The sequence below is a fragment of the Vollenhovia emeryi genome, unplaced genomic scaffold, assembly GCF_000949405.1.
Source record: "Vollenhovia emeryi isolate VEMERY1.0 unplaced genomic scaffold, V.emery_V1.0 DF939145.1, whole genome shotgun sequence".
NCBI lineage: Eukaryota > Metazoa > Arthropoda > Insecta > Hymenoptera > Formicidae > Vollenhovia > Vollenhovia emeryi.
In genome coordinates this window covers 2,325,869-2,344,494 of record NW_011967221.1, presented here as the reverse complement: position 1 = coordinate 2,344,494, position 18,626 = coordinate 2,325,869, and the positions used below count along the sequence as shown (strand labels likewise).

Genomic DNA, 18,626 nt, shown 5'->3' with positions numbered 1-18,626 from the left:
TTCACAATATAACATTCATAAAGTTTATTTGTTGAAGTTTTATATATGCACGTTATATTATCTTATGTATATCGGTTTACAATAATTTAATAATGCAAATTGTCGTTGCTTTTTATATATTTTTCAACACTATTAAACTAATGTTTTAAAGTTTACTTTAAAAAATTATTTGAAATCACTGTAACATAGCTTCAAAAAATTTACCATTCTTTTTTTCCAACAAATATGTTTATTCTAAAGGTTATTATTTTGCACATGTATGCATAAGCATGGCAGATGTATACGCAGTTATGGCGAAATCGATTACAGCGACCCATATCTAAAAAGAGATCTAACACCGGAACGGATTGCGGTGAAACAATTACAGATCTTTATCTCTTTCCAGTTCAAAGTTTTAAAATGGAGAGATAGTTTAAATCTTTTAAAAATTTATGAAACGGAAATATTTAGAATCAACAAATATGTTAAAATATATGTTGTTAAGTATTTTTATATTAACACATCCTTAAATATGTTTTTAAAATATGCAAGCATATTCAATGATAAACGATAAAAACTTTTAGCAACTGCTGTTTGTCAAATAATGATCTAAAAGAAAATAAAACTTATTTGCTCATCTAAATATTTAATCAAATATAAAAGATTAATATGTCCGTAATCGAAATACATCAGTCAATGTTATTACACATGTGCATTTTACATAAAGAAAAGTATATTTACGACGGGGATCTACAGTATAGAAATTATAAGTAATATTTTCATCACTTTTCTGTATTCTTATGCTTTTTTCAAAGAAGTAAAATTCTCGGAGACCTCTATTTACACTAAAATCGTTGCAACGAAAACTGGGAGAAAAATTTTTTGCCTGTATTTTACCTTCTGAATTCTGTTGAGTAAAAAGTTGCGGTGAACTCTTTCGAGGTAGTCAAATTTACTTCTTTCGTCAGACGATGCGAGAAAATAGCACTACACTTTTACATCTATGATTATTCATTCATGAGACGCGTATTTAAACAATGTTCTGTACATAGATTTTTATACTCATGGACGCTCTACTTGTATCTGTTACGTTTTTACGTCATACAAATTCTCTTTTTTTCAGGTCAATGCATTGAAGCAATTTACCCTGGGACGGAGATTAATTGTGTGAAATTTTATGGAATATTAGAAGGGGGGAGGATTGGATAGTTGACAGGAAGTTCTATGGGGAAACCGATTCCAAATAGACGAAGCTTATACGCAAATGTATGTGGATCCCTCTTAGAAATGGCCTTGTATTTAGCAAATTTGAGATCGATTTCTATTTCTTTAAGGAAAGTATATAAATATGTTGAGGATGTATGTTTCGTTGCTAGTACTAAGTTGTTTTGTGTCTGTTGTAATAATTGCGATAGTCTTTCGTAAAAGGGAAAAGGATCTTGGTAAGAATTATTAGCCGTTTTGATTTGAAATTTCAATCTCTTCTCCCGTTGTCGAAATCCGCCTTTAGTAGGCATCAAAGGAATTTATTATTTAAAGAGAAACCAAAGGAATTGTTATTTTTCGGGACGGTGCCATGCTATTGGCAGCGACAATCGTAACATTTCGCGTTATCTCTACCCCCCGACTCTATCAAATCTTGACTTAAAAGTTGAAAAGTTTAAATAATACATTTCTGATAAACTTTCTGTTCTTTTCTCTTAATCATTTTTATCCCTATGCGAAGCGAAGTATCTCTGTTTTTGAGTCGTAGTTCTATCTTTTCTAGATTCTTAGATATAAAATATTTTATTAAACACTGCAAAAGAGGTGGAAAAAGAAGAGAAAAACAAGTAATATTCGTTTCGCATTAGAGGAGAGTTTTTATCTTACGTTATTGTTATAAATATATACGCATATTGGTTTGTTGAAAAAGGAATCTCATTTCTAAAAAGCTAATGGAAAGTTCCCTCTTGTCTGTGAGTCATACGTATCTCCTATCTTAGGAGCGATAATGCACGATTTATTTAGGACTATCGAGTGAGAGATATGCGTATAAGCGTATATATGAAAGAGGAGAAGGGTTAAGCCTTTCGACACACGATACTATTTTTCTTACTGGATTGCTTACGAGAACCAATAAGGATTCAGAGTTTTAGATCAGGTGACTTAAAGCTAAATCCTGATTGGCTCTCGTAAGCGATCCAGTAGGAAAAATAGTATCGTGTGCCGTTGGCTTTACTCGGGATGTAACATATCTATGGTTCGGAAATTTGTGACACATTTATTTTCGTTGCTATGCTACATTCTATCTTTTCGCTGGGCATTTTTGTACGTTATCTATGTGTAAGCTGCCAGAACGAAGCCTGAGAGTAACCGATTTGGGCGATTCACGTGCAGACAATCGTGATTAATTGAAACCGTTTGAAATGACTCTATTCACAATTAATACGATGTAAGTTAATCGCAGCAATGAATATCGAATATCTTTTTTGAACAAGCACGTGTGTAAATAGGATTAAAACAGTATAACGATTTCAACTATATACGTATATGTATATGTGTGTGTGTGTATGTGTGTGTGTAAAATTTTTTTAGTGGAGAAATAAAATGTACTCGTGATACTTAGGGGAATCAATTCCCTTTATTGAAAGGATAAACGCGTCTGGTTGCAACATATTGGAATATTAAAGCTGGTAGTCTACAAAAAGTATAAAAAAATTTTAAAAATATTTATAACCTTTGTGCGTCATTTTAATAATAATTGAGCATAGGAAAAATATATTTAATTAAAGATTAAATTTTTGCTTAATTTTTACATTATATTAGTTAAATTTTTTATTAATAATTTCTACTTTTAAAAATATAATCTCGCACTGTTTCATTACCGTACGTAGCCCCATTAATTATTATTGTATTTTATATTCTGTGAAAGCAACAGTGTAATACTGTACCGCAAACAGATCTGAGAAAATCTTAATGTGTGCTTGTGACATAAGAGTAAAAAGTAATATTAAAGAAATAAATTTTGAATTGTTAGTTTTCTTCTAAGTAAAGACGATGCATTTTGTTTCGGCGCAATGGATGATTCAGCTTTTCCAAATATTTTACTGCCCAAGATAACAGGATGGACCCAGAAACTCTCACCACAATCCGTTTTATTTCATGGAGGATCGATAACGATCCCGCGCGATCTCGTTGGTCCATTCGTCTTATCTAACTTTCATACCTCACTGGTAGTATCCACCCAGTTTTTATACATTATGAACCAGTCTGCCGCGCTACTGGCGATTATTTATGGCCGATCGGGAGTTTACCGCGGTTCCAAGTGGGAGTATCTTTATCAAATGTTCATCGATCGACCCACTACTGTTTAAACGGTTTTCTTAACTCAAACATGCTTTGATACTCACACAGATACAGTTTCTCATTGATACGATTTCCCATGGGATAATGTGAACCCTGATTTTCACCAAGCCATTAAAAGAAATTCAATATCTTTTCTGTGTGGAAGTCGCTTCTTGTGTGAGAGTCGGATGTTGTGTGGAATACATCAATTAATGCAATGGTAATCAGAGCACGTGAAAAGTGCATATCACTTAAAATTAATTAAAATTTTGTTTTACCCTTGAGACAAATGATTTTAATTTATCGCAAGTAATGGCATTTACATACAAAAAATTTTGATGTATATTAATATTTCAGGATTCTTCTATACGCAACTGCATAAAAATGACGGGTATAAAAAGATTATTAAATTATTACAAAAAGATGTAAATATAAGAGAAACGAATTTAACATTTTTCTTTCTAACATTATATTTTAAAATTGTTAACTAGTTTTTATGAGAATAGAGTGCAAATCATCGTTTAACGTTCTTATAAGAAGAAAAATATTATATGTATACAGCCTTAAAGTTGCTTTATAAGAAAGCATTTGTTTTGTATGTTTTTTATGAACCTAGAAAAATAATGGATAAGAACAGGCAATAAAGAGTTTACGTCTGATATTAGGTGATAAACTGTTTAAAATACAATTGCTGTTCTTTCTTGTAATTTGTTAACGGATATCGAATTTAAATAATAATTTGCGTTATATATACCATTGCATTTTAATGTCTTGTAAAAGGATTACATTTTAGAACCGAAATGTCTTACGTTTAATTTGAACGTACATTTTTATATCGCTGTTATGTTCACTTAAATATAGTTTTATCTTATTGAGATATTTCCAGTTCTTATTTTTTTCTATGTTGATTTATTGAATAGGGCCCATCATTTCTTAAGTTTTTTTTTATGATTTCTTATAAGCGTTTAAAAAGTGCTTCATTATTTGAAATGCCGAGGGAAGGTGAAGAAAATGGGTATTCTTGTTCAGCTGAAAAGAGCAGCTAAGATTTACAATCTTAATAAAAGAAAATTACAGTCAATGCTCGCTTAGACGATACCTTATAATCAAGCATTATGTTCATTGCTGATAGTTATTAGAATTAAGTACGTGCTCGGAATTCCGCTCTCTTTAAACTGCCTCTCAGTTCAGGTTGCCATTATTCAGTCGTGCTGTGAAAGCGGAAACAACGCCGTAATTCACTTAATTCGGCGAGCTGGAGGAAAATCCATTTGCTGCTGAAACCGATAATGAACTAGTGTGGCTGATTATAAAAATTCACTATGCAAATTAGGGAAATTGAATTAAATGATTAAATTGTCAAGGAATAAAATATTTAATATTTTTTAATCCTTAGTAGATTTTGATACCGTACTTTCGGTAGTGCAAATGCTATTTGTATTTCCTGCATCTCCAGTGGTATAATCATATTAATAATATTTAAACAAATCGTTAAAACTGGAGATTAAATACTTATTTTATCGAAGGCAATATTAACACGAACGAAAGATTTGTTTCGTTCGATGCGAGTTTCTTTTCATATTATTTGACATATAATTTCATTGTTTAGCAGTGTTCGATCTCTCCTGCTCTGGCTTCTTTCCATAGTCTATTTGACTTTTCTCATTCAATTTTAGCAAACTCCCGTGCGTTTGCCATTTTCTGGTGTACGATCCATTTCCATATTTCGCAGAAAACGTCGGACCATTTCACCCGCATATTCGCGTGACCATAGAAAGTTTTAAAAGTTCCATCCAGATCATTTTTATCTATATTCATATTTCCACGTGCACATGTCGTGAGTTTTAATCAATTTTAAATTCAATTCATATGCGTCCGCAGGATTCACACTTCAATTCGATATGCTCTACACACGTTTTGCATATTCTCCGCTTTTCATGACAATCTAAATAAAAAGTCTAAGCTTTGTAATTGACCTGCTTACACACATATACATATATGTAAAAAAAATTAAAACTAATAATAAGTATTTAAAATCTTTCTTTTTCACAATTTTATTTGTCATGTCATTGTTGAATGATGTATTGTTATGAGTTATGGTATTACTTGCATATATAGGTATATAAGTACGTAATGGCTTTATATAAAATGGCTTATGTATAAAACCATTTTACATTATGTGCATTTCTAATTATTCATCATACACGGTGACATTAAATAAAAAGTAAAAAATTATTTTTGCCTAATTATTATTGATTACTATAGCAATCAAAGTAAGAGAAAAATGTGGTAATAGTTTGAAAAATTTATAGAGGCGGGATAAACTAAATTGTGAATTTAATCAAGTAATAAGATTACACGAATTATCTTATTTGTATTATTTAGGATATGGACTGCTCTTAGAAATCACGATGTCTTACAACATACGCACGGCGAAACAGAAATTATCTATGGATCGAGGGTAAACGTCATGGCGAATCAAACGGCTGATTACCATGAGGACATTTACCAATGGAACCATACAGTATCGGCGGACGAAGGAGATACAGATACGGGATATTACCTACCCAATTGGACCGATCTTATTCTAGCAGGATTGTTCACGATGCTGATCATTGTTACTATAGTAAGCAGTTATAGCATCCGATAACTGAAATTTCCAGCATTCTTTACATCAGAATATCTGCTTTAATAACGCTCTGAGGGTATTAAATGTCTTACTGAAGCACGATACGTTAAGTGGTTTTAATAATTTGCATTCTAAAATATAGAACGCAGTAGCCTTTACAGATTTACTAAAATGCATAATATTAGTGAGTCATTTTAATGCACTCGTCTACGTCTGCATGCATTTTCAACAATCATGACACTTCCTCGTATTGTTATTACAGGTTGGCAATACTCTAGTGATCGCGGCTGTAATTACTACGAGGAGATTACGGTCCGTGACTAATTGTTTTGTGTCTAGCTTGGCTGCCGCGGATTTACTAGTCGGTTTAGCAGTGATGCCTCCAGCTGTACTGTTACAGGTACGCATGTGTTCGTCAGGGGGTAAAATGCAATAAACGAGCGCGAAATGTCCAATTCATCTTTGGTATTAAGCTACGAGCTTTCACGTAAGCCATTGTAATACAATCTTATTTAATTATCGCAATTAGTGTGCGTTATTTATGGAGAAAAATTAATTGCGGGACGATAACAACACTTGGAGAGGCATTTAATTACTGTCAGCATTTAATAGTCTCGCACGGACGCGTATAGCATTGTAAATCCTACACTGTAAAAAAATTACATATAAAATTACAATTATTATAGTGGGTAATATTGGGACCATCTATTAAAAATGTATATTTACATATGTCAGTAAATTTACATTTTGTAGGTAAAATTATTACCTTATATAATAAGTAATTAACTGTTTGCTTTTAATTGTGTAAATTTTACAATTTTTTTGTAATTTTTCACCACGCATAAACAAGTATTTACACAACAAAGAGTAAAAACTTTTTTTATAAACGTATATAAATTTATGTTTTAGTTATTAATAGTGTAATCGCTACACTTGTTATGTATGAAATTTTACATATCTTTTTACAGTGTAGTCTACATTATCGTTATGCAAAAAGAGACGTTCTTTTTTACCTCGTATAAATCGTATTTTCACGCGCCTTATCGAACGGGATATCCATTGAAGCTTACAGGAGGGACTTGGGAGTTGGGCGAAATGCTGTGCGATTTCTGGGTCTCTCTCGACATCCTACTTTGCACGGCCAGCATCCTCTCGTTATGCGCCATATCTATAGACAGGTAAACCCGATCACACGCATTTCCAAATCTTGTCACGTAGATAACGAAATTACCGGGAAGCCATCCCGCCAACCGTTCAATCTTTCACAAAATGATAGATTATTCCTTGATTAAAAATGAGATTTCGTGCGATGTAAATTTTCTAACGTCCGGGCGTTAAGGATTTCTGATGAAAACGTGATAAAAGGGTGAATTTTTCAACGAGAGAGTTCATTGAAGTAAAAGTATTCTATTATGTTGATTTTATTTTACGATTGATTTTACGATTAAACGAATCAACATTGTTCAGTACAAGTATCTTTCTTGTATCTCGTATAGTTTTTGTTTTATCCTTTCTTATCGTATTGACTATGCATTGATGCACGAACTTTTTTTTTTTACGTTGCGCTCAACGTGCAGTGAAAAACTTCTAACTTATCGCATTCGCTATGCACAAACACGCAAACTTATCTAACAAATAAGTTACGATTTGTTGCGTTTCAGAAATACAGTTTTAGTACATATATATCTTCTTATTCAAGTAAGTTAGAGCTAAGGGTGCTCCGACAAATCTGACGTAATTCGTTCAGCTATTTGTCTATTTTTCCAACATCGCGCGCGCATTCTACACCATTTGGCATCCTGCGCTTTGCGGCGATTCAGCACGTACAGAGATACAATTGTGCGGAATTTATCGCATCATTGTCGGTATTCCTTGCTCAAGGTATCTGGCCGTAACTCAGCCGCTGATATACAGCCGTCGACGCAGAAGCAAACGACTGGCCGGGTTGATGATCGTCGCTGTATGGATCATGGCCGGCGCTATAACGAGCCCGCCTTTACTGGGTTGTTTCCCGCGCGCGACTAACCGCGATGTCAAAAAGTGCTCCTACAATATGGATTCGTCCTATGTAATATTTTCGGCGATGGGCAGCTTCTTCCTGCCCATGCTGGTAATGCTGTATGTGTACGGCAGAATTTCCTGCGTTATAGCGAGCAGGCACAGAAATCTGGAGAAGACCAACGAGGGGGACAACGTCCGATCACGTCGTAAAATCACGGTAAGAACTGTTTGATTTAGTTTTCCCTGGACACACGACACGTTTCCTCCACATACGACCGTTGATTCGTTTTTATTAGATACTTATGTTAGGTCCAATTCAATAAACTCTAATGCAACTGTGTGTCATGTTTGTTAAATAAATAAGAATCTTCTATTAAAAAGAATTATTTTAAAGAGTTCCAAATATTAATATTATAGGTTTGCTACAATTACATTTATCTTATGTCCTTCTCTGTAGGCTTTATAATCTTTTTATTCAAATAATTATTGAGTTATATCATAAGAGCAGGACGTTAATATAATTTAATACGATTACACGTTACGCGCACCTACGCTTACACACAACTGCCTATACATTAATCTTGTAACATTACGCTTTGTTTATTCGTCCGGTAGGTGATATTGTGAGCTAATTTTGACGGGCAGATATTAATGACTCGTTGAAATTCTACTGGGTCAATATTCTGATTTGCGATATATATACATATATATATATCTCTCGATTAATAACAGAGATAATTCTAAAAGTTCGTAAAAATGCATATAATATTTCGCAGACTCATAATAAGGAATCTAAAGTTATCTCTTTATTTGTTTCAAAAAGCTTTCTCCGAAATATTTTTAGATTCTCATTGAGCGAAATGTCATTTATTTCGCAAATAGAACATAACTTCTTTTATTTCTATAATTAAAAGTGACATTTCGGTACGTACAGAGATAGAAAGATGGAAAAGCTCGAACAGAACGAATAATCAGGGAAATTGTTCCTAACAACAAAGTTAATGTGATAAAGACAAATATGATAACGAGCTATTCTCCGAGTTCAAAGCAAGCGCACATTTCGAATTGGAAAGAAAAAAAGAAAAACTATGTACTATAACGCAAACTGTACCGTAATTCTACTGGCGTCATCGATCAAAGATAAACTTTCGCTCTCGTAGTTCAATGAAAAGCAGATTAGCGGAACCCACGGTTTTCTCATAAATGACGGACGTAGAATAGCACAGGTATTAGTACCATGATGGGAGACACGGATTTCTCATAATCCACATTATCCGGCTTTATATACTCAATTATCAATCATTTTGCGCATTATGTCTTATCGGCTTTGGTTATTACATAACTGCAAAAATATCATGATTTTAATATAAAAGGAAGAAAAATAATGGAAATCACACAACAAACTTGTTTTGTTGTCCATTAGTGATAAAACTAATGTTAAAAAATGTACAATTGCGGACTGTATAATATCATTTATAATAAATTCAATTGTTTGAGAAGATTTAAGCATGTATTTATCTATAAGGTTAACACTATGTTTTATACTACGAAACTGAATGAAAGTAGTTTGGAAAACGATTCTTTCGGCTACAAACGAGAACAACACAAGTAGACATTGAGCAATTTATTACGGTGGCAGAATAAGAAATACTTCGAAAGAGTCAGGCGAAACAAACGATTGCGGTTTGTAACAGAAAATCTTGCTAACACGCTTTTCTCACTTTGCGGATATTGAAAGTTCTAAAATGTTATAAAACTCTATGTAATATTTAATAACTAGATAACTTTTTCACCTCGTGAACTTTCAAATTGTTAAAATTTGTCAAGGCATATATAGACAAAGAAAGGCTTAAATGGATTTAATATATCAATTAAATTCCCAATATATTGCGATATTAATGCGTGAAAAATATGCGAAACTATTTTTCTACAGATTGATCGTGGCCGGAGCATTAAGGCGCAACGTACGGATTACCCAGAAAGCGGTATGACGTGCGACAGGCCATCCGAGGATACCGAACTAACAAATATGTGCAAAAAGTTGGGTACAATTCGAGGTAATCAGCAAAGCTGCATCAACAGGGTCGCCAGGGAAACGAAAACTGCGGGCACCCTGGCGGTGGTTGTAGGTGGTTTCGTCGCATGCTGGCTGCCGTTTTTCATTCTGTATCTGGTAACACCCTTCGTGCCCGTGCAACCACCGGATGTCCTCATGCCAGCCTTGACATGGCTAGGTATAGTCTCTTTTACATACAATGTTTCCAAATATATGATGTTCTCAGCTACGTTTGTCTTTTTCTATTATTTACGGATTGATAAAAGTTTTGACAAGCTGTAGCAAAAATCCGAAATATAAGTATATTTGTGTTTCAATAATTTCAAATAAAAATTATGTTTTTCAATTAAAATTATTTTTGATAAGTCAAAGCTGAATTAAACGCAAAGATTCGATACAATAAAGCATAAAAACCAAATAAATTAAATTACAAAAATGTGATTTATTTATCGTGTACCAACACCCACCCGTAGCTCGTAATTCATTTCATTGTAATGTCCTTTACATTTACAATTGCATGATAAATTATTATTAAATACTTGTACGAAATTTACCAAAAGTGATTTTATGTGTTTAGGATGGTTCAACTCGGCCATCAACCCATTCATTTACGCTTTCTATTCGGCAGACTTCAGATTAGCTTTCTGGCGACTAACATGTAGGAAATGTTCGAAGAGTAGGCTGAACTTGGATGGCACGAATCGGAAATTACCCGCTTCGGTTAACTGGAAGAAAGATACGTCGAGGACGTGAAGTTCTCCGTACAGTTTCAAACTTATTCAATTATGTGGCGTCCGGTATTAGAATGACTGTGGTTGACTCGGGTTCATTCACAATTGCAGTGTATGAAGGCATGTGTGAGAGTACGTATGTTCTTAGTCTTATATCCAAGCTTATAGGCTTAGAAACAATCAATAGTTCTTTTATGCGATTTTATAAAATACAAATATTTCACTATGCGTTTACGCACAATACTTTCGGATACGCGTAAATTCGAAACTTGCATAAATAATTATTCTCTCTCTGTGTGTAATGTGCAATAAAATTGGAACATTATGGTTTTGTTAAATTAGTCTTGAAATTATGCTCAATTAAATTGTATTTTACAAAGTTTTTACAAGCTTTTGTAACTTTTCCAATAAATTCCATCGGAAGATAAATATATTGCAAAAACGTATATTTTTATGCGTTTAGTGTATACATGCAGTTTGTCAAGATTATATTAAAAGTAATTTAACATCGCATACAGTAGGTTTAGTAATTATGAGTTATATTCATATAATTATGAATTATATGAATAAGTTCATATAAAAATGTATAAATAAACTTGACTGAAGGAATAAACTCGAAGCATGTAGCGAATTCTTCTGATAAGTACATGACAATTCGAAAATAAAAAATAGAAAAGTTATGAACAGTTTATGATAGTATTACACTTAACAGTAGTTAGTTTCGTAGGAAAAGCAATGTGCGACTGACACTTAATCTGTGATCAATATCGAAGTCTCATTATCGCATTTATTCGTGATATTTGTATACGAGAAATAAGAGATTAAAAATATCTTTTCTTAGTCGTGTTGTTGTACGTACACTCTCTTCCATATCTCCTTAAATATCATGCGGATAATATGAAACTTTACGTATATACTTTATTTTTTGTAGTTTATATCTTCGAGGAAAAGTTGCTACATGCATCGAATGCTTCAACATACTTTTAGTAACGCTAAGTACGTGATATTATTGTAATAATTTATTTATGATTATTAATAGACGGCATAAAATAACTGCAAAACATAAAACATACTTAGTTATGTGGACTTATAAATGCGAATGTAGAGTAGAAATTTATAAACATAATTATATTTTAGAAGATATGTAATTATATTTTAAGAATATAAGGTAAAAACTTATTAATCTAAATTATAAACTTATGCATAATAGGTACTATTATTCAAATAGATATTAGTTAATTGGTAGACACTGTCACATAAATTTCATTATGTAACTTCATCAATCGTTGAAGACTGTGTAGATATTGTACGTAATAGATTTTGCTGGAAAATAAAAGGCCGATACGATGTCTGTTTTTAATTCGTTATTAATATATATAATTTTAAGTTATCAAAGTATCTTATTAGTTATTTTGTTACACACACACACACACACACACACACACACACACACACACACACACACACACACACACACACACACAAACTGATTTATCTAATATATACATGTATATGTTTAAGTCATTATGTGTCAATGCTAAATATACATATATTGATTCTAGTCAATAAGCAATTTTGCTTTGTATAAAAAAGAATTATAAAGATATAAACAAACCAAAATAAAAATCACGTATTAATTAATATGTATTATTTATTAAAATATGTATATAAGTTTTATGATGTGTTAGTATTAAAGTGTAAATTATATTATAATTATTACAGATATCATTAATAATCTTTTACTAAAAAAAGAATTACTCTCTTCTTGTTAAAACAAAAATACTTGTAGTTTATTATGGATATATCGTACTTATGCACATATCATATTACATTAAAATTATATACATATATAATTATAATACTACGTTATTTTATTTTAAACGTTATGTTCAAGTTAAGGATGCAATGTTAATAAAATAAAACACACATTTAAGTGTAAAGAGAAAATTTTACAATTGTGCAAGCATTTCTAATGATAAAAATGTTTTGCTACACAAGTAACACATAAAAACAATTATGTAAATGATAAGAAACGCAATATGTGCAACACATATTTAATTAAACATACAGTTTTACTCTAAGATAACGGAATTATGTCATCAAACTTAAACTTAATGCCATTACATAATTATATGTCTTTCTCTCTCTCTCTCTCTCTCTCTCTCTCTCTCTCTCTGCGCGTTACACAAATTTTATTTATTTATATAATATTATAACTTTAAAAGATCGATAAAACTAATTCTTTTATAAAGAATCGGTATCATTTAAAGGAAAATTTAGTTTTTATATTAATATATCAATACGGAATTGTATAAATGTATCTTTATTGGAAATGTTGTAAACTGCAAATTTTTGTGTATTAATTATATATTAATTGTTTTTTAATTAATTATTATTCGGATTTATGTTCGTGTTCTTCATTATTTCCAGGAGTAGGATAAATTCTCTCTTCAGCTTGTAAGAAGCATTTCGTTAAACTGAAAGCTTTTTCGCATTTTTCTGTAAGATCTTTTGCTGGAATAGAGAATAAACTAATTAGAAAATAGCATGACGTAAAATACATATATTACACCCTTTTTCTATTTATGACGTTCGAATATATAGATGAATATAGATGATAAAGATGAATTGATTGCGTAAAAGCTTATTTAATAATTAACACTATAAACAGTTTCAGTAAACAAAGTCAGTAATCTTATATTTATTAATAACGGGAATATCCGAACATATTATGATTACATAACTTACTTTCATTTATGCAACTATCCAAAGCTGTAAATATTTCTGATCCTACTGGAGCAGTAGATCTTTTGGTAAACTCACTATGCATTTTCTCTACGTCATATTCCGATCCTTCCATCTGACATTTACAAGAAAAACATGTAAAATATTAATAACATTGGATTATTCTTTAAATTAAGAAATTATGTTTAATTTTTTAGATTATTGTTATTTTCTGTTTAATGTAATAATATTTAAAAAACATTAATTTGTCAATAAAACTAATAATTAATTAAAATACCAATTCTATGACCAAATGACCTTAATTGGGAAATATAAGAAAAATTACATTTTTATGTCTTCAATATTGTTCTACTATTTTATCAGTTCGTAACTTGGATATCGGTGTATGAAGATAAAAAAGTGTCACTAACCAACCCCTCTTTCTGTAGCACACATTGGTAGATGCAACCGTTTTTTTTTAATTTCTCTTGATGTTCGGATTGTTTGTATTTATCTTGTATTATATCTTCTGCTGTTAGCATGTCGTCTAAAAAATAAATTTAAAAATATGAATATTATATTTATGTAAATTTTTACAAGAATTTCATTTATTGTCGCTTATAGTATACGAAAAAATTGTATAAAATCAATTTTTACAACAATTTTTGGATATATTTAGAATAAATCATACTTCTTTAAAATATCCGAATTATTATTAATATTTTCTTTTATATCTATATTTTTCTTTATTAATTTCAATTAATTTAGAGATAATTAGTTTTGAGGTTTAATAGAATTAGTATAGTTTTTAAATTCTGATAGTTTTTAAAATAGTAAAAATAGTTGCAAATATTGATATAAATTAAGATTAAATGCAATATAAAAGTTTATTTAATTTTTATGTTAAGTAGTCTTCAGTTTTTTTATATGGAAATGATATATAATAAACTTTTATTAACAAATAACTAACTAAAAATTAAATATTAAATAACTTTCTATAGAACGTTAATGTAGTTAGGAAGAAATACAAACCGAATAAAAATTAGCATTATACATATACATATGGACTTACCGTCAGACACATCATTTTCAGTTAAGCAAGTATTGTAATTTTTATTGCGGGATCCAAACTTCGAGCCAACCGCGAAAGACTAAAATACATTACTTGTTCATTATTTTATCATTCATTGAGTTAATTAAGTTTCTTTTTCATACATATTACAAACATAAATTGCTCATCAATTATATATCATATACGTACAATAACGATAACATTCATAATTTATTTTTATTCATACAGCAAGAAGTATTACGCAAGAATGTGTTTCTCTCTGTAGACGTGCGTTGCAAGAAGTGTACATAAAATACAGAAACATCAGAAATATGGGAGAGAAAAACAGAAGCAAATTGTAACAAATTTTCTACGATTTAATTATTACTTATTACGTATGTAAAAAATCTTTCGTGTTACATATGTAAAAATATCTATGTCTTTTATTAATACATATTTAATTTTTATGACAACAAAAAAGATACTCACAATGAGCACAAAAGTGCAAATATAGAATATGAATCTCTTCATCTTGTTAATAAATTATTCTACTGTCTGTAAACGTACTTGTACAAGAACGCACTAAAGCCTAACGCAGCATCATATATACTACTTTAATTTATAAAATGCATAGATTAGAACTGTAAGGTCATAGATCACATAAATATGAAGTAAGCAAAAGATAATGATAAATCACTAAAACAAACTCTTCTGATGCTAATAGAAGTTACTAAGGTGTGACTTATGTATGTAATTTTCCCTCATACATATGTGTGACAATATGTGTGTCTTCAGATGTATAAGTACGTTGATATCTTATTAGAACATATTCCAAGGTTCATATTTTGATTACTTTACAATTATTCTTTCAATATTTAGGTTACGTCAGTTAATCAAACATTTGAATTTACCTTTGCTGTAAATTTTAAAAAATTCACAGATTTCTAATAATTAATAATGTATATCGCTATCGTATAATGTTTGAATAATAATCATGAGATAAACTTAATTAAAGTAAAATTTTTAACTAAATTAATTAATACAAAAATGTATTAAAACTTTTTATAGATAGATTAGATCTATCTATCTTAAAACTTTTCATATATGAATATCAAACTTGACTAATTATGCTTTAATAAAAAATTATAGAACGATTGTACTTAATACTTGTTTTCCTATTATTTATAATTTATGTACATTAATGAAGAAGAACAACAGTACGTAAAACTGTGCAGACACTATAAGCATTTTTTTATTATTTATTTGACATTGCTTTATCCTTACCATTTCATATTAGAACATATTTAAATATTATCATTATGGCAAATTATCTCTAGTCAGTAATGTTATGTAATTGATATTCATATGATCGATGATCATGTTTCTTTAACCTATACTTTTTATATTTTGAAATGGGAGTATATATAGGTACGTAATTGTAGATCTCGAATATTCTTACATTCATTGCAGTAGAAATATAACTTACGCAAAATGAAAGGTCTCGTTCTTTGCGTCTGTGTTTTAATACTTGCTGTAAGTATTCACTCAATATATCACTTGATCAAGTTTAATAAACTACAAAAATTTATTTAAAATTATACACTTTAAAAATACAAATAAAAATACACGAATATTTTATTGATAAAAATAATTCAAAAATTTCAGTCGTGTAGCTCAACGTTTCTGAAACAGGCCAGAAGTAAAGTTCACGACAAAATTGAAAATGATATTGAAACTTGCTCAGCTGAAGTTGATGTATCTTTGGGTAAGTTATAATTATTCAGTATTGCTGTTTTCCTATACCGTTAATCTTTTTTTCTTAATGAATTATAATATCTGTTTTACTTTAGCATTTGTTTCATTGGACATTTTTTTGTTAGAATTTCTTAAAAATTTGTATGAGCAGACATTTTTGCAAACATGTAAATTTGCTTGCATTTATTGATTTTATTTTTTAGACGAATTTATTGACGAAAGAGACATAATGGCTGACGTACATACAGAACCTGAAAATCTTGGACGAACAAGAAAAAGTGGCTGCTTGATTGCGTGCGTCATGAAAAAAATGAATTTAGTAAGTGTTTACAAATATACATATTTTAATATCCAACGATGCAAGATTAATCTACCTTAAGTAAGAAAATTTTATGTTATTAAAAAGTAAATAATTTTATAATACAATAATTAGTAATACTGTTAATGTAACATTATGTAAGTTTGAAGTCAAATCTTGATATATAAAGTGATATATATCGTTATATGTTGTTAACAAAAACATATCATACATTATCACATTAGTAATAAATATTATTAAACAATTTAAATTATTCAGCTTTTAAGTTGCACAAAATTATTATAATTTACATTTTACAATGTTATTATTTATGGTGTTAAAATAATATCAGATGGAAGGAACAGATATTAAGGAATCTCAAGTTCATGCAAAAATAGATGAAATGTTGACAAGTGAGGCAGACTCTGACAAAGTGCATACAGCTATGAGTAAATGCATGAGAGAAGGTAATTTATTTTATTATATAGTAATTATTACAAATATATAAAAACTACCCTATAGTTAGCAAGACAATATAAAAAAGTATTACGTACAATTTTTGCATGTGCACTGCACTAATTTTGGAGTAATACATTTGCTATTAAAATACAATAGATGATATGGTTATATGTATATTCTAATATCACTTTATTCTTCTTTTTCTATTTTTATTTATATAGCGAGAATTATTACTGATGAATGTGAAAAATGTTTCTCTATATACGCATGCGTCTCCAGAATTGCACATAAAGAACAGAAACATAAAGATCACGGGATGATCACGCCAGAATCGGAAGAAGGAGCAACAGAACATCCTGAATAAGTACATACGAATAAATTCAAAAGTGAATATTATTCGTGCAATTACTAAAGCACATTTGTAACACGCATACAATATAATTTTAGTTACATGAAAATATATATGTACTCTCCGCGTTCCTATTTTTAAAATTATTAATAAATGTGCTGCAACTACAAAAGTTATATTTTGCTTTATTATACTTATATTTTAATCAATAAAATAAAAACAATTTACGAAAACAGATTGTATATTTCTGATTATTACACATGTTTTAATAATAAGGGATATGTATATTTTGTAATATTGTTCTCAATAAAAATTCTTTTTAATACAAAGCATGTAATAATAATAATATATTTTTACATTATACGTATAATAATATTATCATATGTATAAAGTCTTATAATAATTTCTTTTTATTGTAATATGATTTAAAAGCTTTTAATTATTTTATTTATTTAAAAATAAGTATAATAAAAAATAATGTATTACAGACTAAATTATTTTACAAAGAATGTTATTTTAATTGGTATAATTCATATTTCTATTAGAACATGTCATTTTTCTATTAGACATTATAGTTATTTAAGATGACTATAAAATTTTTCCCGATGGAAACAAGTTAATCTATAGAGAAACTCCCTCGCCGATTTCGAACGACTGTTCTCTTTTCTTTACAATACATTGTTTTCTCTCTATTTGTATCCTTAGCTTTATTTTCTTCAATTTAATTTACGATGTGTGTGTATAACACCCTATAGAAATTGGCATCCAGTAGATGTCCATTAAACCTGTACGTATAGCTCCATGGATGTCTACTTCCAAGGTAAAAGTTAGATAGATGTCTATTAGAGATCCATTGAATGTTTATTAAAAAATTCTATATGAAAACTGAATATACTGTGATAAAATAATTAGAACGATTGTACTTGATATTTGTTTTCCTATTATTTATAATTTATGTGCATCAATAAACAACAACAGTATGTAGAACTATGCAAACACTATAACTGTATTAGTTGGTATAATCAGGTAGGTAAGTATACAGGGTGAGTCACAACATTTGTGCCAGAGCTCGTGAGAAGGTAGAACGGATTGAGATGAACAGAAAAGTCCTGAACCATTTGCAATTTTCGCAATAGTTAACGAGTAATTAATTATAAAAAATCGTCGTCTTTGCCCTGCCCACTGTCCAATTCGAGCGCGTGGCGAGATGTGACCGCACGGCGATCGATATTGCCAGGCGAGGGATGGGGACGCGAGACGCGGGAGC

At 30.1% G+C, this 18,626-nt stretch overlaps 3 protein-coding genes across 8 annotated transcripts in view; 2 read left to right on the top strand and 1 right to left on the bottom strand.

Moving 5' to 3' along the window:
- LOC105566371 (tyramine receptor 1-like) overlaps positions 1–12,915 on the top strand; it is a 46,199-nt gene extending 33,284 nt beyond the window's left edge. For all 6 annotated transcript variants that reach the window (XM_012020306.1, XM_012020304.1, XM_012020303.1 and 3 more), the window contains 6 exons: positions 5,692–5,932; positions 6,198–6,335; positions 7,001–7,113; positions 7,817–8,153; positions 9,870–10,170; positions 10,570–12,915. In XM_012020306.1, the coding sequence (XP_011875696.1) occupies positions 5,777–5,932; positions 6,198–6,335; positions 7,001–7,113; positions 7,817–8,153; positions 9,870–10,170; positions 10,570–10,745 (1,221 nt within the window). In that variant the 5' untranslated portion in view covers positions 5,692–5,776 and the 3' untranslated portion in view covers positions 10,746–12,915. The remainder of the gene's footprint in view (positions 1–5,691; positions 5,933–6,197; positions 6,336–7,000; positions 7,114–7,816; positions 8,154–9,869; positions 10,171–10,569) is intronic.
- Positions 12,916–13,030: 115 nt separating this feature from the next.
- LOC105566370 (pheromone-binding protein Gp-9-like) lies at positions 13,031–15,111 on the bottom strand. Its single transcript, XM_012020300.1, has 5 exons — positions 14,988–15,111; positions 14,520–14,598; positions 13,879–13,994; positions 13,472–13,583; positions 13,031–13,237 (listed from the first exon to the last, which is right to left on the bottom strand). Exons 1-5 carry the CDS (start codon positions 15,027–15,029, stop codon positions 13,116–13,118), a joined length of 471 nt encoding a protein of 156 aa, XP_011875690.1. The 5' UTR covers positions 15,030–15,111; the 3' UTR covers positions 13,031–13,115.
- Positions 15,112–15,916: 805 nt separating this feature from the next.
- On the top strand, positions 15,917–17,511 carry LOC105566369 (pheromone-binding protein Gp-9-like). Its single transcript, XM_012020299.1, has 5 exons — positions 15,917–16,031; positions 16,164–16,263; positions 16,457–16,572; positions 16,904–17,018; positions 17,232–17,511. Exons 1-5 carry the CDS (start codon positions 15,990–15,992, stop codon positions 17,372–17,374), a joined length of 516 nt encoding a protein of 171 aa, XP_011875689.1. The 5' UTR covers positions 15,917–15,989; the 3' UTR covers positions 17,375–17,511.
- The last annotated feature ends 1,115 nt before the right edge of the window (positions 17,512–18,626 follow it).